Source organism: Trichoderma gamsii (genome assembly GCF_001481775.2).
Source record: "Trichoderma gamsii strain T6085 chromosome Unknown Scaffold_68.2, whole genome shotgun sequence".
Classification (NCBI taxonomy): Eukaryota; Fungi; Ascomycota; class Sordariomycetes; order Hypocreales; family Hypocreaceae; genus Trichoderma; species Trichoderma gamsii.
This window is the reverse complement of record NW_020171405.1, coordinates 43195-60268: the sequence shown is the minus strand read 5'-3', so window position 1 is coordinate 60268 and position 17074 is coordinate 43195. Positions and strand designations below refer to the sequence as shown.

General features: G+C 50.4%; 6 protein-coding genes across 6 annotated transcripts; 3 read left to right on the top strand and 3 right to left on the bottom strand.

Moving 5' to 3' along the window:
- Positions 1-552: 552 nt before the first annotated feature.
- On the top strand, positions 553-1254 carry TGAM01_v210652 (hypothetical protein; the record flags this gene model as incomplete). The annotated part of the gene is made up of 1 exon (XM_018810175.1): positions 553-1254. The coding sequence occupies one exon, from the start codon at positions 553-555 to the stop codon at positions 1252-1254; it is 702 nt and encodes a 233-aa protein (XP_018656608.1).
- Positions 1255-3584: 2330 nt separating this feature from the next.
- Positions 3585-4125, bottom strand: TGAM01_v210650 (hypothetical protein; the record flags this gene model as incomplete). The annotated part of the gene is made up of 2 exons (XM_018810174.1): positions 3585-4013; positions 4066-4125. The coding sequence occupies 2 exons, from the start codon at positions 4123-4125 to the stop codon at positions 3585-3587; spliced, it is 489 nt and encodes a 162-aa protein (XP_018656607.1).
- Positions 4126-4321: 196 nt separating this feature from the next.
- On the top strand, positions 4322-4658 carry TGAM01_v210649 (guanine nucleotide-binding protein subunit gamma; the record flags this gene model as incomplete). The annotated part of the gene is made up of 2 exons (XM_018810173.1): positions 4322-4482; positions 4538-4658. The coding sequence occupies 2 exons, from the start codon at positions 4322-4324 to the stop codon at positions 4656-4658; spliced, it is 282 nt and encodes a 93-aa protein (XP_018656606.1).
- A 1751-nt stretch (positions 4659-6409) lies between these two features.
- On the top strand, positions 6410-7195 carry TGAM01_v210648 (selenoprotein W-like protein; the record flags this gene model as incomplete). The annotated part of the gene is made up of 2 exons (XM_018810172.1): positions 6410-6535; positions 6773-7195. 2 exons carry the CDS (start codon positions 6410-6412, stop codon positions 7193-7195), a joined length of 549 nt encoding a protein of 182 aa, XP_018656605.1.
- A 918-nt stretch (positions 7196-8113) lies between these two features.
- Positions 8114-9336, bottom strand: TGAM01_v210647 (serine/threonine-protein phosphatase PP1; the record flags this gene model as incomplete). The annotated part of the gene is made up of 4 exons (XM_018810171.1): positions 8114-8161; positions 8244-8543; positions 8615-9016; positions 9157-9336. The coding sequence occupies 4 exons, from the start codon at positions 9334-9336 to the stop codon at positions 8114-8116; spliced, it is 930 nt and encodes a 309-aa protein (XP_018656604.1).
- Positions 9337-13056: 3720 nt separating this feature from the next.
- On the bottom strand, positions 13057-16892 carry TGAM01_v210646 (hypothetical protein; the record flags this gene model as incomplete). Its single annotated transcript, XM_018810170.1, has 3 exons — positions 13057-14233; positions 14313-15343; positions 15420-16892. The coding sequence occupies 3 exons, from the start codon at positions 16890-16892 to the stop codon at positions 13057-13059; spliced, it is 3681 nt and encodes a 1226-aa protein (XP_018656603.1).
- Between the last annotated feature and the right edge of the window lie 182 nt (positions 16893-17074).

Here is a 17074-nt window from a genome sequence, read left to right as displayed (position 1 = left end):
GATGGGGCGCTGGCGTGGCACTCTTGGTGGTGAAGCCTCGCACGCTGGGAGGAATTTTTCAATTTCGTGTGTGGACGCTATCCGAGCATGAGGGGCTGCGGAACGACCCATGTCACGTGTTGCTTATGTCATCATTTGCTTGCTATTGTTCTTTGAACTCTGCAGGCCAAAGCAGTCCAAAGCAAAACGAGGATTCATATCGGACAGAGTTTGGCGCCACGAGTAAGTTTTCGATTTGCTTTAAAGCCTTCATACACTCGCATATAGATGATTGCTATAGTTACGCGTGAAGTAGCCGTCATTGATTGGCTGCCAAATTGATGCACCATTCCGGGCGCACTCCAGGCCTCGTTCAGCTCAAAGTCACATGATTCCCATGTATGGTGGATTAACGAGCCACTAGCAGAATTAAGCATTCGTACCAAGAACGAGGCGCGCCCAAGCAATCTATCTAATCGCCGGCTGTACCTACTGGACCGGCCACAGTAGACAGGCCTACCTGGCCTGCTATACAACTGAGCTTGCCCAATCAATCTTCAATTAACTTGAGCTATGGAGGGATCTTCATCCCGAAGATCTCGCTCGCGATCTCCGCCTCGACGAGCGCCCAAGGGCAGCGGCGGATTTCGCTGGAAGGATAAGGGCCGCTCAAACGACGACGGCCGCGACAGCTACGATTCAAGGAGAGACAGATTTCGCGACCGGGATCAAGGTCGGGACAGAGATCAAGGTCGAGATAGAGATCAAAATCGCAATAGAGACCGGGATCGGGATCAAGGTCGAGGCTATGGAGGAAGACAACAACGGGACTTCCGTGACCGCTCGCGCGACCGTGATCGTGACAGATATGGTGGCCGTGACAGGAATGAAGGTCGACCAAGATCGCGGTCTCCTCGACGACGCGAACCGGGGCCAAGAGACGAACGCGATGAGGCGAAAAGAGACACCGGTGATAGAAAGGACAGAAGAGAAAAAGAAAGGAAGCCCCCCAAGGCTGCAGCGGCGGCGGCGGGTCAAGAGTTCATCATCGTCCATGTCAATGACCGTCTCGGCACCAAATCGGCCATCCCATGCTTGCCTTCAGACACTGTTGGGCAGTTTAAGCTCATGATTGCGGCGCGCATTGGACGAGAGGCGGGACAAATCATGCTGAGGCGGCAGGGTGAACGGCCTTTTAAGGATCACATCACGCTGGAGGACTATGGTGTTTCGAATGGAGTGCAGCTGGATCTCGAGGTCGATACCGGCGATTGAAAAGCATGTTTCTCTTTCTCCTCTCCTCTACTTTCTCTCTCATTCCGTCCTTCAGGAGCAGCTCCTTCCTAAGCATTCATTCACTGTATTGGAATAACAAAATTACTGTCTGCTTTTGGCATGTATGTGGGATCTTAATATCTATAATGGTCAATCTAATAGCTTACTGACGGCAGCTTAGACTGTGCCGAGTGCATAGATAAATGCACCAAGAAGTGCTTTCACTCGATGTGACGTTGTAAGCGGAGGCTATTTCTCATCATTCAAGGACGGTCGAGCCCACATTCATAAGTGGCGAAAACTTTTCATGTTGATATGAAGTCGGTGGATAATAAAAACAGTATTCGTTGGCTCCCACGCCATTTTGCAGCTGACGAGTTCCAATAATAGAGCTGACGACATCTTCACCATGGACTTGGAATACCAGGAACAACCTGCCTAATATGTCCCTGTCTTACTTATGAGGATGATCTAGATGCAGAACTGCAAGTTTAACCGCTCGTCTCGTTTCGGGAAAGGGTTCCCTCTTAGCAGGATGAGGGTTCCCCAAGCAAGGCAGAATCCGAGTTACTGGGCTTTTCATCACTAGTACTCAGGCAAGCAATCATGGCATCAGAGCTAAAGGGGGAAGCTGGGAAAAGAGAGAAAAAAAGAGAAATTACAAATACCGGCAGCTCATAATACTACCACCGCTACCGAAAATTCCGTAGCAACAGTGACCTATCTGGAAGCCTTGGCTACTGGCTCTAAATAAGGAGAGGTGCCGTCACAATTCGTACGTGCAATTTAAGCAATTTAAGCAACAAGTCACGGGGAGCTGGGCTTTTTCCTCGCCAGGCACGGAGTAGCATTTCATGGGTAGCGAGCTCCGCCGCTCCATACTGAATGACGTGACGGCGATCGCATCTTCCGTCCCTCGGGCCTGGCGTCTTCCGATCTGGTCCAGGAATTGGGTAAAAAAGGACGAGGTATTCCATACGGCCTGTTTCCTGGTCCTGAGCTGAGGTGCCGTCGCAACAGTCACGCCAGCATTCGCAGCAGCAGCTGAGTTACGAAGCACTAAAAACCGGTGGTAATTTCGTGTCGAGGTGCTGACGCGATGCGTCGCATAGGATCATACGCAGCCTGCAGCTTGTACTGTTACTTGTAAGATTTGGTCCCCATTATCAGGACCTTAGCAGGGTTGCCTGGCTCCTCTCTGCTGCATTTCGCAGGCCAAAACAGGCAGTGGTCTAAGCTTGATTGGGTGCGACAAGCAAAAAATGGGATGCAGCAATAAAAGAAGACGGAAAAGAAGAATAAAGGAAACAAAACAAGGAACAAAGCTTTGGATGAATAGGACATTATCTCTGCTTTTTATTTTCCTGGCGAGATGAACGTATTCGTAGCCTCAGATGTAGCGGGCACAGAGTCGTCGGTGATGTGAGAAGCATTGACGGGATGGCGCTGTTTGCTCGTACGCGTTGGCTGTACTTTGCCCAGCCCGTCGGTAAGTAGCGGTACGTATCAGCAGCAAATTAGCGCGCTTCTCTCTCCTCTCGCTCAATTGCACACACGAGCTATTGCTCTACTAACAGATAGTCAGCGACAAGCCACCGCACAGCACACAGCTCTCGGTAACACGGGAAATCGACAGCAATCTGCTCGACACGCCAGGGCTGGCAAAAGTGCAAAATGCTAGCGCCGCCGTCGTTGTTATGCCAGAATCCTGTAGTCCTGGACTAGCAGCCAGCTTTCCAAGCTACTGCCTTGGCCCGTCTGCTACGGTAAGGGGTACATGTACTTGCTCTGCAGCCGAGCGCAGGTCACTCGCACGCTACATGAAGCAAAGCACTGGAGCGGCCCACCTTTTGCGGCCTTGGGGGCCAATCCTGGAGCACATCCGCGCTGCGCCGTTGCCTTTTGGTGCGTCTTGGTGCGCCGTGGCCCCCTGTCACTCCAATTTCCAGCGCCGTGCACGGCCCACCCACGCAGCTCTGCCCAGGCAAGAATGAGGGCGCCCACCCTAGCAGGAAAAAATGGTACCGGGCTAGGTGCGGCCAGCAGCAAGCCCCCTCCCCGGAAAGCCCCCTACAGGAGCTCCGTCGGCCAGTTACAGCGGTGCCCACTGCTAATTATCCGCCAGCCCAGCATCTCCTCTCCTGGGCCCAGCCCAGCACCGCGCCGTCTGTGGCGGATTCTTCCAACTCTCTTCCTCCAGGCCTTCCAAACCCCCAACCTTACTCGTACACTCTCGCTCACGCTCACACTCTCTTTTTCTTCCCCTTCTCATTCCCTCACACACACTTCACGTAACGCACGTCTCGCCTTCGCGATCAATCCCCCTCCTCTTATTCCCCCATATAGGAGTCTGTGTGTCGTCGCTGCTTCTCGCGACCATCAACGAGGGTTTCAAGAACGGCTGGTAAGTCGCTGTCTGACTTTTTTTTTCTCTGCGTTTCCTCAATTGCGCTGTTTCGCGATGCGTCCAAAGGGGGGCGGAGACGGTACAAAGTACCGCCTCTCACTGGCAAGACAACGGCACCACGACCATGGTCGAGCGGATTGTACGACGATGGACCAATTGAATCGAGATGGGAGCGCCGGCAAGAGGGAAAAGGAGCCTTTCGACATGCTGCTTTGGCTGCCTCGTCGCCGACAACCAGCCATCGCGGAGCCTGCGGAATAGAAGGACGCATCGCCGCCTCATGCCGCTTTGCTTGCTTGCTCTTCCATTTCGATATCAGACTCGTTGCATTCGTTGCACCGCCTTTGTCACGCTGTGGTCACATTGTGGCCACCAGTCGCGCGTCCGTCCTTGCAGCAAACAACACGCTGTTTTCTGTCTTCATCCTCCTTTGCTGCATCGTGTTTCATGTTGTCATCAGCCATCTTTGTGCTTCCAGCAGGTACCAATCAGCGGACTCATCCAACTAACCAGGCACCTGCAGGCAGTTCTCCCGACGATCCATCAATCAAATCCCATCGTCCCGGCTGACGACGCCTCCGAGCCTGCGAGCTATTTAATTACCGACTTCGGTCCAATCCAACTCATTAGTCATTCTTTTTTAATTTACGTACCGTTACGATGCCTCAGTATACCTCCCGTGATGTCGGCGACCCGACTCAGATCAAGAAGACGAAGCAGTCCATGGCAGACCTCAAGCTTAGGCGCTTAACGGAGCTGAACAACAGGCTGCGTGAGGATCTGGACCGGGAACGCATTCCCGTCAGCACCGCCTCCAAGAGGTAAGATTCTACGAAAATAAGTGTTGGCTGGCCTGGACTAACGCGATATTTGCAGCATAATCGCTTACTGCAATGGTACAAGAGATTACATGGTTCCTTCAGTATGGGGAACTGTCCCCAAGGGCGAGGACCCCTATGCTCCACAACAATCCGGCGGCTGCTGTGTTATCATGTAATTCCGTTTCCCCAAAGGTGGAACAATGACCATCGATGATGTTTCAATTGGGAGGGATTTTTGACGCGGCTTTTTCACTTTTTATTTCTTCCTCTTGTGTGATATGGGTTTTTATTATTCTCTCTTTTATTTTACAACGCGACGCGGCTGGGAATCAGACAGCCAGCGACGGATTCGCCGACGTCGACAAACCACCAAAAACAAACAACACACCTGATCCGGAAAGGCCTTTACGAGATACTAGACGGGACTCTGAGCTGGATCGACGCAGTCTCAATGATTATACCAATGCTAGAGAGGGGAGGGGGCGGTGGGAAGGAGGAAGCAAAAATCGCCTGTGGGCCGAGCAAAGGCCCCGCGCTCCCTTTTCTCTACGAGTTTATTTTTTCAAGCTCTCTCTTACTTTTTAATAAAGCAGTCGAGTGGTTTCATCTAGGACAAGAAGGAAGAAAGAGATATATCCAACGAATAAGAAAGAAGGGAAAAAAAAAGGGTCTACGGTGGATTGGAAGCCGGCTCTTTACTCTATTATATTTTCCTTTCTTTTTAGCATGTATTAATTCCCGTTTCTTTCTTCTATGGTCCTTCTCTCTTAAATCGAAATGCCCCCTGTACACTTTTCTTCTTCTTTTTCTAAACATTTCCACTTGTTTGCCAATTTTTACATTTGGAATTTTTTTCTTTTTTCCCGTGTGCCGGAGATGGATGAGGAGTCGCAGCGTGGTAGCATATGGTGATTTGCGAATTATCTTCACATTGATTCCCCTTTGGAAGTTGAGCTGAGGTGGCGAGCTGGGAGATTGTTGTCGTGTATAATGTCGCTTGTTATACGAGTGCGCGTAGATAATTTAACGGCCGAGTTTTGAACAAGGGTGGCATTTTCTTATTTATTTCGTGCGTGAAGAATTCGTGATAAAGTCCTCTAAGACTGACAATATAAAATTAACTCTCATGTATAGGATTCCTTTTTTTTTGTCAATGTTACTCTTTGTGCTGACTGGCATCTCATCATGGGTTTCGTGCTTAACAATTAATGGCGCGACGCTGCCGTACCTAGTATTTAGTGGTTGTGTACAGGTAGTGGTTGGTTGGCAATACCCTATAATACCTAGTATGTCCAGAACACGTGCTGGACCGTTTGTCACTCGCCAGCAATATAGAGAAATCCTGTGATGATTTACAAGATAAATAGCTATCGCATCAAGAAATTGGGCGTTTACAAAGAAATTGCCCTTGATCTAGTGTGCTGCTGAACTTGCCTTCTAAGTCAAGATAAAGCTCTATGTGGGCAGTTTTACTTACCATCATGAGCACGTAAGGATACGCTGTTCTAACTTTCTCAAGTCTCAAGTTGTTTCCTAATTCCTCATTACTCCATTGTTTTGAAAAAAGCCAAGGTTCAAGCAAAAATATTCATCAATAGTACACATATAGTATTTTCTTACCTCTATCCAGAATGTACGTGAAACTCACTCATGTTATCTGCAGTTGTAATCCATGTATGTGTGTAGAAGTAGAACCAACGGGTCCCCACATAAATCCAAGCAACTTCTTAGTAACCCGAATCGGATCTCAGATAAGGTTGGTTTGGGTTACTTTTGACAAGATCGCCTCAATCTCACCAAGACAAAACCACTCATCCTCTCTCCATATAACTATTCCAATCTCCTCATCTCCATCCCAGTCTCTTCAATTGCCCTCCGTAACAAAACTTGCATTCTTGAATAAACTGATACCAAGAGAGCCACCGCCATGTCTGCTACTCTTTCTTCTCCACCGCCCGCACAGCCTCTCCAGCAAGGCGCCGTCCTGGCACCGTTACCACGCATAACGATCCAATTTTGCACTCAGTGTAAATGGATGTTGCGAGCTGCATACGTACGTCTATATCAAATTTGTTCCTTCTGATCTCTCTACAAGAATACCCCTTGTCATTTATCTCCCATCTTTTCTTTCTGCTTGTAGCTTTGGCACACACACAAAACATAATCTTGTCTTACAATACACTTGGTTGCTGAGAAATCACAACTCAAACCAATTAATCATCCCTCAGTCTTTCCTTGCCCATAACCTCTTTCATATAAAACACAGTACACTAACATTCATAAAAAAAAGTACGCTCAAGAACTCCTCTCCACATTCTCCCTCTCCCTCGGCGAAGTCGCCCTCCAGCCCTCCACCGGCGGAACCTTCATCGTCACAATCTACCACCCTTCCACTTCTCTTTCAGAATCTTCTCTAAATCCGCCATCTATTCAATCCACCGTCCTCTGGAACCGCAAAATAGACGAAGGATTTCCCGAGACAAAGGAGCTCAAGCGCCGCGTCAGAGACGTCATTGAGCCAGGGAGGGATCTGGGCCACGTTGATCGGGACCATCGTCGGCCTGCTGCTACTGCCGCTGCTGCTGTTACTGCTGTCACTGCGGAGACTAACAAGGTAGTACTTGAAGGAGAAGCAAAGATAGAAGAAGTTTTGAAGAAGAAGCAAGATTCCGCAGCTTCTGGAGCTGGCGTTGTATGCGAAGACTGTAACTAAAAGACACGAATGAAGAGCAATGGAAAGTTATTATGAAAGCAAAGTAAAACAGTACATATCTCGATAAACTTGCACCCTCAAAGTGAAATTAAAGCAAAGAGAATAAAGAAAAAGAAGAAAAAGAAGAGGTGGAAAATGAGAAAAAAGTTGCAAAATGAATAATACTCAATGAGAGTTACCCATCGCTTTGCTAGTCGGCCTGAAAGCCATCCTATTTAATTATACCTACTTCAACAGCTATCACATGCAAACATTTCACCCAGAGAAGCCAACAAACAACTCCTCACGCCGTCCCTGGTCCAAGCGTTCAGCCACTTTGCAGAGTCAATTCTTGCTACTTACTTGCACACGCATATGTCATCTCCTAGCTGCATAAACATGATCCATTGCAGGTTACACGGCAGGCATCTTGATCCGTTCTTGTTACGCGCGTCTACCGTCCATGCCGCTGCCAGACAGGTGACAAACCAGGGAGGAGTTGAGCCCCAGCTACGTCATGGTCGTTTTCACACAAATCATTTCACATCATGTATCGGAACGAAAGAAACAGCCGGTGTGGCATGTGGTTTTAAAGTGACATCATAATGGATTTTTTTTTCTGTGAATGATTTATCTGTGAAGCTAAGAAACAGCCATTTGTCGTGACAAAAGTTTGCATGTTGGGACATTAGAGGCGATGCGAGCTAAACCGCCGAGTCGATACATTAATGCAGGAAGGGCTCGGGCGTTTAATATTCTCGAGGCAACCCGTTTTCGCCACCAGGGCCCAGCGACGGTGCGACGTGAGAGGTAGTAGAGATGAAGAGAGTCGGACAGTCAAAAAGAGAGAAAGGCCGGCGGTTTTAAAATCGTCGAGACGCAACTTGGTCGTGCGTTCCAGTCGAGAGAAGCAGACCAGGTCAAGCCATCAACTCTTGTTTAACGCCGGCTTCCAAACTTTTGTTTCTTCTCAGCAGGTTTAAGGATCTAGAGAGGAGACAAGTTAGCTCAAGCTTCATCTTATACTACCGGTTTGGGCAGAGATCATTCGAGTGGGCGTGGTACTAACCTGGAATGAGCAGAGCAAGCTCTCGTCTACGCTCATCATGGCACCTGCGTTGTCGAACTCGCCACAGTAGTTGGGGGCACTGAACAGAGTGACGAGCTGGCGCTTGGAGAAGAACTCGTAGCCATCTTCTACGACCTGATGGGCACGGCAGATGAGGTCCATGTCGTGCTTTTGCAGGAAACGGGAGACCACGTCGGGACCAAATGTGAAGGACACACCACGGTCGTTTTCGCTCCAGCCAGTAATATCTTTATCGGGATCGGACCACAAAAGGTCGCACAGCAGACCGCAATCGGGGATCTAAAGGTGATGGTGTGTTAGCAGGTGCCCCTACGAAGGAACAAGATGGAGCCAAGGGGACAGGAACATACATCGGTGGGGCGCATGACGCGACGAATCTGCTCCATCGAGTTCAGATCGGGGCTGAGACCTCCGTGCATCGTGAATATCTTCTCGTCGATGATAGCGGCGATAGGTAAGCAGTTGAAGCAATCCGTAAACGTCTTCCAAAGCTTAATGTTGTATCGGCGCTTGCACTCATCGTAGAAGCCGTAGATACGGTTGATGGAGGCACACTCGTGGTTGCCACGCAGAATGAAGAAGTTCTCGGGGTACTTGATCTTGTAGGCGAGGAGCAGGCAGATTGTCTCGAGGGACTGCTTGCCACGGTCGACGTAATCGCCCAGGAACAGGTAGTTGGCCTCAGGGGGGAAGCCACCATACTCGAACAAACGCAGAAGATCGTAGTATTGGCCGTGAATATCGCCGCAAATCTATCAAAAACCGAGTCAGCATCCTGCTTGACCAAGAAAGAAGAAAAAGGGGGAAAAAGAATCTGCGAGTTTCTTTCTCCCTTCTTCCAACGCAATGGCAAATTGCCATTGAGCAATTAGACAGGAATAGGCCGACATACCTTAATAGGAGCCTCCAACTCAAGGAGGATGGGCTGAGAAATGAAAATCTCACGGGCCTTGGTGCACAGGAAGCGAATCTCGCTCTCGAGGAGCTGGACTTGCTTTCCGGGCCGGCTGCCTCGGACCTCGAGCAGCCGGTCAATTATAGAATCGAGATCGACCTCGTGTTGGTCTGCCATCTTAGAGATGCTCCCCGTGGGAGAAACGGCTCGCGTTTATCGAATGGATGAAGCCGAGAAAAGCTGCGTGTTGTAAAGCGAAGGAGGGGGGAAGAAAGGGAGCGCGTGCTGGGAGCAGGCCGATGCGCAGAGATGATGCGGCCGTCGACTAAAGAAAAAAAAGAAAGAGCAGATGATATACACTGAACAATAAGCACTTTCTGGTAACGAAGTGATCAGGGATCCTATCATCAAATGTTAGAAGGGAAATCAAGAGAATCATCAATGATGCGGGTTTAGTCATCGAAGGGAGCTCCCCCTCCTCCCAAGTCAGTCTGAAATAGAAGATAGAGAGAGAAGAGAAAAAGGGCGTAGCTGTAGAGCAGACCAACATCCCGACAACCGGTATCGATTCCCAGCCAGTGCCATCGAAAAGCCCATTGTTATGGTGTTTTCCGTCATCACGACCATTTTTTTCTCCGTCTTTTTATTTTTTCCCTCTTACTCTCCTCCCCAAACAGGAGGGGGAGGCGACTTGGTGATGGTGATTCCGATGCCGAAACAGCGGGAATTGCGAGAGAAAGAGCGCGCGCCATCGTCAAAGTGGGGTGAGGGAAAAGGGTTCGAAAAAATACTCACAGGTAAAATGACGATGAGGCGTTCCAAGCTTCGTCAACGACACAACCGACGCGAAGAAGGTTTAAAACAATTAAAAATGAGGCCGCAAGCGGGGGATTAGAAACGAAGTCTAAACGCGCGATGACAGGCTCTCGTGGCAAGATGGCAGGGGCTCCGGTTTTGGGGAACAAAAACACCGCCGAGATGCAAATGCCTATTTTCTGGCTGTTCGCTGTTTATTAAGATTCGTCGTGGCTGCCTTTCGAAAAGGGCTCGTCGCTGAGGCAGAAGTCCTTGATGGCTTCAGACCCAAGAAAAAAAGGGGGGCGTCAAGGCGATTCGTGATCGTCGTCTCTCTTTTTTTTTGCTCTCTCTCTCTCTTCTCACTTTCGCTCTTGTATCAGGGCGGAGCCAGAAGGCAAAGCCCGTGTTCGTCGCGTCAGATAAGGCCCGTCAAACGGGTGGCTGAATTCTGCAATCGTCAGGTCGATGACAACAAAAAATAAAATAAATGGACGATGATGGTTAATCGCCGGTTCGTCGTTGGTAAAACAGAGGTCGTCGTCAAAAGAGGGCTTCTTTGACGGAGATCGCTTTTGGGGTGGTGGAAGGAAGAGAGAAAGAGGTAGGCTTTTTTTTCCCTCCCGGCGTAAAAGAGAAGGGAAGAGTGGGTTTTTTTTCAGTGCTGGGGCGACGCTTGGCCGGCTCGCTCGCTGATGCCAGCAGGAAAAAATGGTGCTAGCAGGCTCTGGGGGCGTGTTGTATCACGCTGATATCGAATCGAGTACTACGTCCATTTGGCATGCGCGGGCCTGCATTGTGATATCACCAGAGACAATGCGTGCGTCAAGAATCAATCGTCATGCAGGCCGTCGTCTTTCCCCAATTCAAATTTTTTTTTTTGTGTCTTTTGTGTCTTTTCTTTGTCATTGCCGGGAGTGAGTCAGCTCACGATGGAATGCTGCGCTCTCACATCGCAATCAGCCAGGGATAGGTCAGGATAGGTAGGTACAGTAGCATCAATCCCAAAAGCGCTTCGGTAGCGTCCTTGCCCATGCTTTTAGTGGCCCCCCTCGCTGAACTTAGTTTTCCAGGTCTCCAGGCACTTGGTCCAGGGGGGGGCCGCATCAGCCTTTTGGTGGCTTCGCATCAGTGTAAAAAAAGAAGAAACACCCATGGGTGAAAAATTCTATTGCAGCGCCGCTTCAGCAGCCGCATTCGGGCGCTGCCCCTCCTGGAGCTCTGCAGCAGCAGCAGCATCAAGTGTCCAAATCCAGCCTAAGCGACGGAACAGGACTGCTCCAGCTTTGGCTGCCTGTCCCGCGCACCTTGTGCTAATTCAATTCCTCATCCAATGCTGCTTGCCCTGCTTACGACGTGCTATTCCATGTCCAATACGGCGCACCAGCACTGTTTTGTGTCTTTTTCCATCTCGTCTCCCTCCATCCCAAAATCCTCATCCCTTGTTTCTTCCAGCCTAGCTCCGGTGCCCATGCCGCGCGCCCATTGGCCAGCTTCGAGCCGGTCGGAATCCGCTGCCTGTGGGCTTCTCTTCTCATCCCCCCTTCCTTCGTATCGCATCGCATGCGCATCGCATTGAAACTGGAGACGTTTCTGTCACGGGATTTGGACGGCCAACTCTCCGATTTCACCAGGAAAAATGAAATACGTTGCAAAACATGGTATTACGCATTTATATCATGCATCCTCCAGATAAGCACCCCTTTCTGTTGAGAAAGATCAATCTTCCCACGTCCGGCACCGGTGCCCGAAAAAGTAGCGAAAAAAAACGCCACGCAACAACGGGTGTGTAGCCTCCGCACCCGAATATTCTTAGCAACAAAAAAGTCGAAAACCTGCATCGGAGGACGGCTTCCCACATCCAGCCAATGGATGCCCGCCATCCGGTGCTATCAATAATCTCATCGAATATCATGCATCAAGTCCCCGCTATTCTGCCTTGTTCTCCTCCCCCTCCCCCTCCCTTTTTTTTCTCCTGATTGACAAATGGCTCTCCACCGTATCTGTAGATAGCTGCTATGTACTCTCCAGTCTCTTTTCCTTGCATCTGCGCTGCTGTTGCTCATCATGTTGACGGCATCCACGGAGCTGCGGCGTCAACGGGAATTCGTTGAAGTTAAGATTGCGAGTCTAAAGAAATATATATATCCACAATATCATAATAGACTCGACAAATGGCTGTCAGCGGCGGACAATGGGATGATTGGGCACAGCCTTGAACGTTAATTCCTAGCATCATCCTACTATCATCCAACGCGTAGTTTTCCACATGTGCCTTGGGCAGCTCCCCTTTGACCCCGCCACCCCGCACAACGCCGCACAACGCAATTAGCATGTGTGTACATCCACGATACAGGGCTTGTGGGAGACCTTCAGTGGCGCAACGCTTTAGCTTTGCTCCATGAAACACCAAATCAGTTAATCGATAAAACTTCAGATACCCTGGTTTCAAGAAAGAGAAACAGTATGTACACCAAATCAGTTAATCGACAAAACTTCAAGATACTTAATATCAAGAAAGAGAAACAGTGTGTACACCAAATCAGTCAATCGATAAAGTTTAAGATACCAAAATACTAGTAGTTCAAGAGAGAAAAATGTATACACATTCGAGTCAAGGCCATTTGAATACGTTAATCCTACATATCAGTAAAAAGAGGAATTAACCCCTTTGTCCGCCCAATTATCATTGACCCAGGGGCATTAAAAAACCATTTCCATTTCCTGCTCATCAAGCAACGCCCTCTCTGCTCAGTTCCAGGCAGTCAGTCAACCCTTCGTCCTTCCAAAAAAAAAAAAAAAAAAAATTAAATAAAGAACATTGTTTAAAAAGAAAAAACAAGCAAAGCAGACAGATTGGCCAGATTGCTAGGTGTATCAATAGAAGAGAGAAGGAAAAAAAAAATAAAGAAACCAAATGCTGTTATCCTTCCCGACGCCAAAGCCTTATATACCGATGCCTTCATAACAAAGCGCTCAGTTGGAGAAAATTGTCGGAAATCAAAAGGAGAAAATCAAAATCTCCTAGCATGCCTTGCAAAGTAGCAAAAAGCCCTGTCTCAGTCATCCTCGCCTAATCATCCGTTACAAATAGACCGCCCTCTATCGTCGTCTAGTCGATGCTCTTCGCTTCCTTAACCTACTCGCCTTGTTCTTAGCGCTGCTACCGCCCGAATTGTCCTTGGGCTCTTCTGCATCCAGCACTGCCGCGGTCACTGTATCACCCATGTCGATGCCCAGATCTTTAAAGTCTTCGTCGTCAAGATCCGTGAGATCTTCGCTCAACGTTCGCACCGCGTCTCGGCCAGCCGCCCAGTGTTCCTCGAGGATAGATGTGCCATGAGGCTCAAGCGCTCTCAGGTACCAAAGGACGCCTCCTTCTGAAAGAGGGTCTGCCGGTTCATTGCCCAGGCTTCCATTAGACTGGGGCGGTGTCGGCGGCCCTTCCTGAGATGGCGCAGCCATGACAGCAAAGCTGCCAGTACTGTTTGGAGGAGTTTCAGACGTAATGGCTGAGTTAACCCGCACAGTTTTGACAGCCATCTCTTGTGTGATTCCAAGGCCCGCTGCAGGACGGTTGGTCATAATACCAAGGCCAACCGTATTGACCTCTATACTATCACCCTCCTCTCTCTCTTCGTCCTCATCCTCATCCTCTTCTTCCTCTTCTGCTTCTTCGTCTTCGTCATCATCCTTCTCAGCAGTGTCCATGACGTCACCATCATTGGAAGAAATGCCGCTCTCGCGAGTCAGGGGTTCGCTTTTAACAATGGTCTGAGACTCGGAAGATAGGTCGGGCGCATCAAGCATGACAGTATCTTCAGCCCCTTCATCAGGAACGCTGTGTGCCGTGCCATTGACTTGTCGCCCAATATCGATGCTAGCGTCTATGAGGGCTTCTAGCTCCTTCTGGAGACCTTCAGATGGCTTCGTAGAGATTTCTGACTCAACCTGCAGCGATGTTTCCAGGAGTGGCTGCACTGCCTTGAGAATCCGCTTTCCAAGCTTGCGTCGCTCTCTTATGTCTGCAAATTGTGAGCCCACAGTCGAGTTGCCGCTGTTGTTGTTGATGTCTATCGCCAGCGCCAGCGCCGCTTCTTCTCCTTCTGCACCCCCTGATAACTGATGAGCAGGTTCCAGGTCTTTTGGTAGAGTCAAAATGCCCTTGTTAATAACATCGCCCAGGTCTTGTGCAAATCCCAAGACATTGACGTAGACTCGCTTCTCAATGCTCGCCTGCAAGTCAGCCAGGCCGTCTGTGAAAAGTCCCTTATCCAGCCTACAAAGTGATAAAGTAGTTAGTACATGGATGGTTTAGAAACAGAGAACATGTAAATGCAATAACCAAGACGACTTACGCAATAGCCTTCTCTACAACAGGCACCAAAAGCTTCGCAGTAGGGAAATAGCACTCATCTACAAAATCTTGCTCCAACTCGGCGGCATCCAGCTTGAGCTGTTCGCGCTGTACAATCTCTTCGGCAATCACCTTGAGCTGCTCCAGCTCGTGGATAATGCCTTGAGCAAACTCGATACGGCGAGCCAGCCTTGCCTTGCCACTGGGGCCCATGGCAGCAAAGTTGCGTCTCGTCAGCTCCATCGAAGAGAATGATTCCATCTGCAGCTGCAGACGCTTGAGAAGCGCGGCGCCCCTACGTGCCTCTCGCTTCAGGGTCCAATATCGACAAGCCTCGCTGAGGTAGTCTTTGCGTTTCCTAAAGGGGAATCGCTGGATAGATGCTTCGACAATGTCAAAGACCACCTGGGGGATGATGGGAGCTCCTGATGGCAGCTTCCACAGATTCTTGGGAGGCTGTCCTTTCTTCTTATCGCCCAAAATAGCAAGATTCTTGGCTCCCGTCATCTGGCTCTCATCTGGCGGATGGTCGGTTATGGCGGTTCGGTGCTGCGCCGCAATCACGTTCGCCATGGCTTGGTTGTCTGCCCAGATGCGCCCACGCATGTTCCTCTTATAGAACTTCTTCGCAGCTCGTGTCGCCTGGTGGACTTGGTATTCTTGGGCATGGTCCGGAGGGCAGTGCTTATCGCAAAAGGCCTTGAGGACCATGCTGCCGTCAAGAACAGCAAGAGTTCCTTGAACGGTCTTCATCTTGAGGAAAAGACGAGCCCTCCTTGCACAAGTGACGTGGAAAGCCTGGTAGCAATTCTTGTTGCCACATTGGATGCATGCGCCCATTCTTTGGCGGCAGATGTAGCAGGTCAGCTTCCATCTAGTCTTGGGGACCTTTTCGACATCCATGACAGGCTCCATGAACGTGTGATTTCCCAAAGAGACTTCAGGAATCCACATGGCGCAAAGCAGATGGGCCCATTTGGACGAATTCGTTTGCTTGAATGCACCGTCTGTATTGGGACAAAATATGCACGTCTAAGAGAAGGAGAAAAGAGATTGTTAGAGATCAAAGGTCAAAACGATGAGTAGTAAGATAGATGGGAGCTCTTACTGGAATTCCGCGGCCGCATAGCTGGCATTTCCGACAGAGCCACTGGCCCTCTGGAATGAACGGCACACCATAACACTCCTGGTGCACCGCAAGGTTGCAACCGTCACAGAAGACAATAGCATTTGTATTTTCGCAATCACCATCATCGCATATTGCGCACTTGCTGTCCGGCTCTTCGCCGCCGTGAGGCTCGCCATTTACGGCCACGGCAGAGCTAGACCGCGGCCGGTGCGTTTGGGGCGGCTTTGGGTTCGGTTTTGGGATTCTTCTCTCCAGAGCGTGCCACTCCTTTTCAATCTTGGTCATTGTGATCTCAAAGACCTCTCGGGTGATGGCTTCCAGCTCGTTTTGTTTGCGTTGAGCATTATACTGCTCAAGCCACATGTCGTCTTGCTCATCCATGTCATACTCGACACGGCCAAGTCTTGACTGGTGTACATGGTCGTCGCTCGCGGCTACTGAAAACTGTTCAAACTCGTCGTCTGCATTGCCATCGGTGGCTTTGATGAGCGTTCGTTCGGATCTGATAAAGTTATCACTCTCTTGGTAGCCAACATTGCTCATGGCCTTGTCGACATATCGTGCCTGGCCAAAAGTCTTGCTTTCAAATAATTCGATGCGATTCGTCTTTCTATATGAAGGTAATTTTAAATCGAGCCGCTCTTTTGGTGTCTGGTTTTGTATGGGAAGTATCTTGGGAGTTCGAGGAGTAGGAGCAAATTCAAAGGGACGGATATTATAGAAGCTGACGACTTCTCGGGTGGACCGGCGAGGGCGTCTTGATGATGGGGTGCCGGCAGCAGAGTTGTCGTCTCCTTCGGCTTCAGCACTTCGCGTTGCTTGGGGATTCGGCGTATTGCCTGTCGAAGCGGGGTTGACAGATTTGGACGGGGTCATGGACTCCAAATGAGGTGTAGCAGGGGGCGGCGCATCCAGGGCCGGTGTGTTTGGCGCCTCTTGTGCCATGACTCCGTCCACGTCGTCGGCGGCAAATATGACAAAGGGGAGCTCGATATCAAGGTTTGGATGAAACTCTTCCCAGCTGCGCTCCTCGCGAGGCTTGTAGTCCTCGGCTTGCTTCACAGACGCAGCCATGGCCGCGGCGGACCCCCATCGCATCTCGTCGCTATCTTCGTTCGCGGCGGTCCTCGCTCGTGTGCTTCTCTCTCGGCGTGGGGGCAGAGGTGAGCCCCCGTTGAGGGCCAGTCGAGCTGCACCGGATGTTCTCGATCGTGGCCCGGCGTTGGATCGGGCTGTGTCAGGGGTCTGAATGGCGTCTGCGTCAAGGTACCGTCCACCACCTCCAGGCCCTCCTGGCACGTAGCGACGTCGCTTGGGAGGTGGTTCGGCAGCAGCAGCCGCAGCCGCGAGGGAGGCCTGTCTGGCCGCACGCGCAGCGTTGGTGGTCCCCGGCGGACGGCCTCTGCGCCGCCCCGTGGGCGTTCGACGGGGCGTAGGTGAGGTCGGAGCCATGGCGTGCAGCAGACAGCGGCGTTTACAGGCAGCTCAGGTCAGGGCGCAAAGCGGTTCGCGGGATCGATCACGGCGGAGGGATGGCGGATGGGAGGCGAGGTTGCGGGATGGCGCGCGCAGCAGGCGGTCGGTTTCGATGGCCGCGCAGCAGGATCAGGCCCCGAGATGGCAGCTGGAGCGCC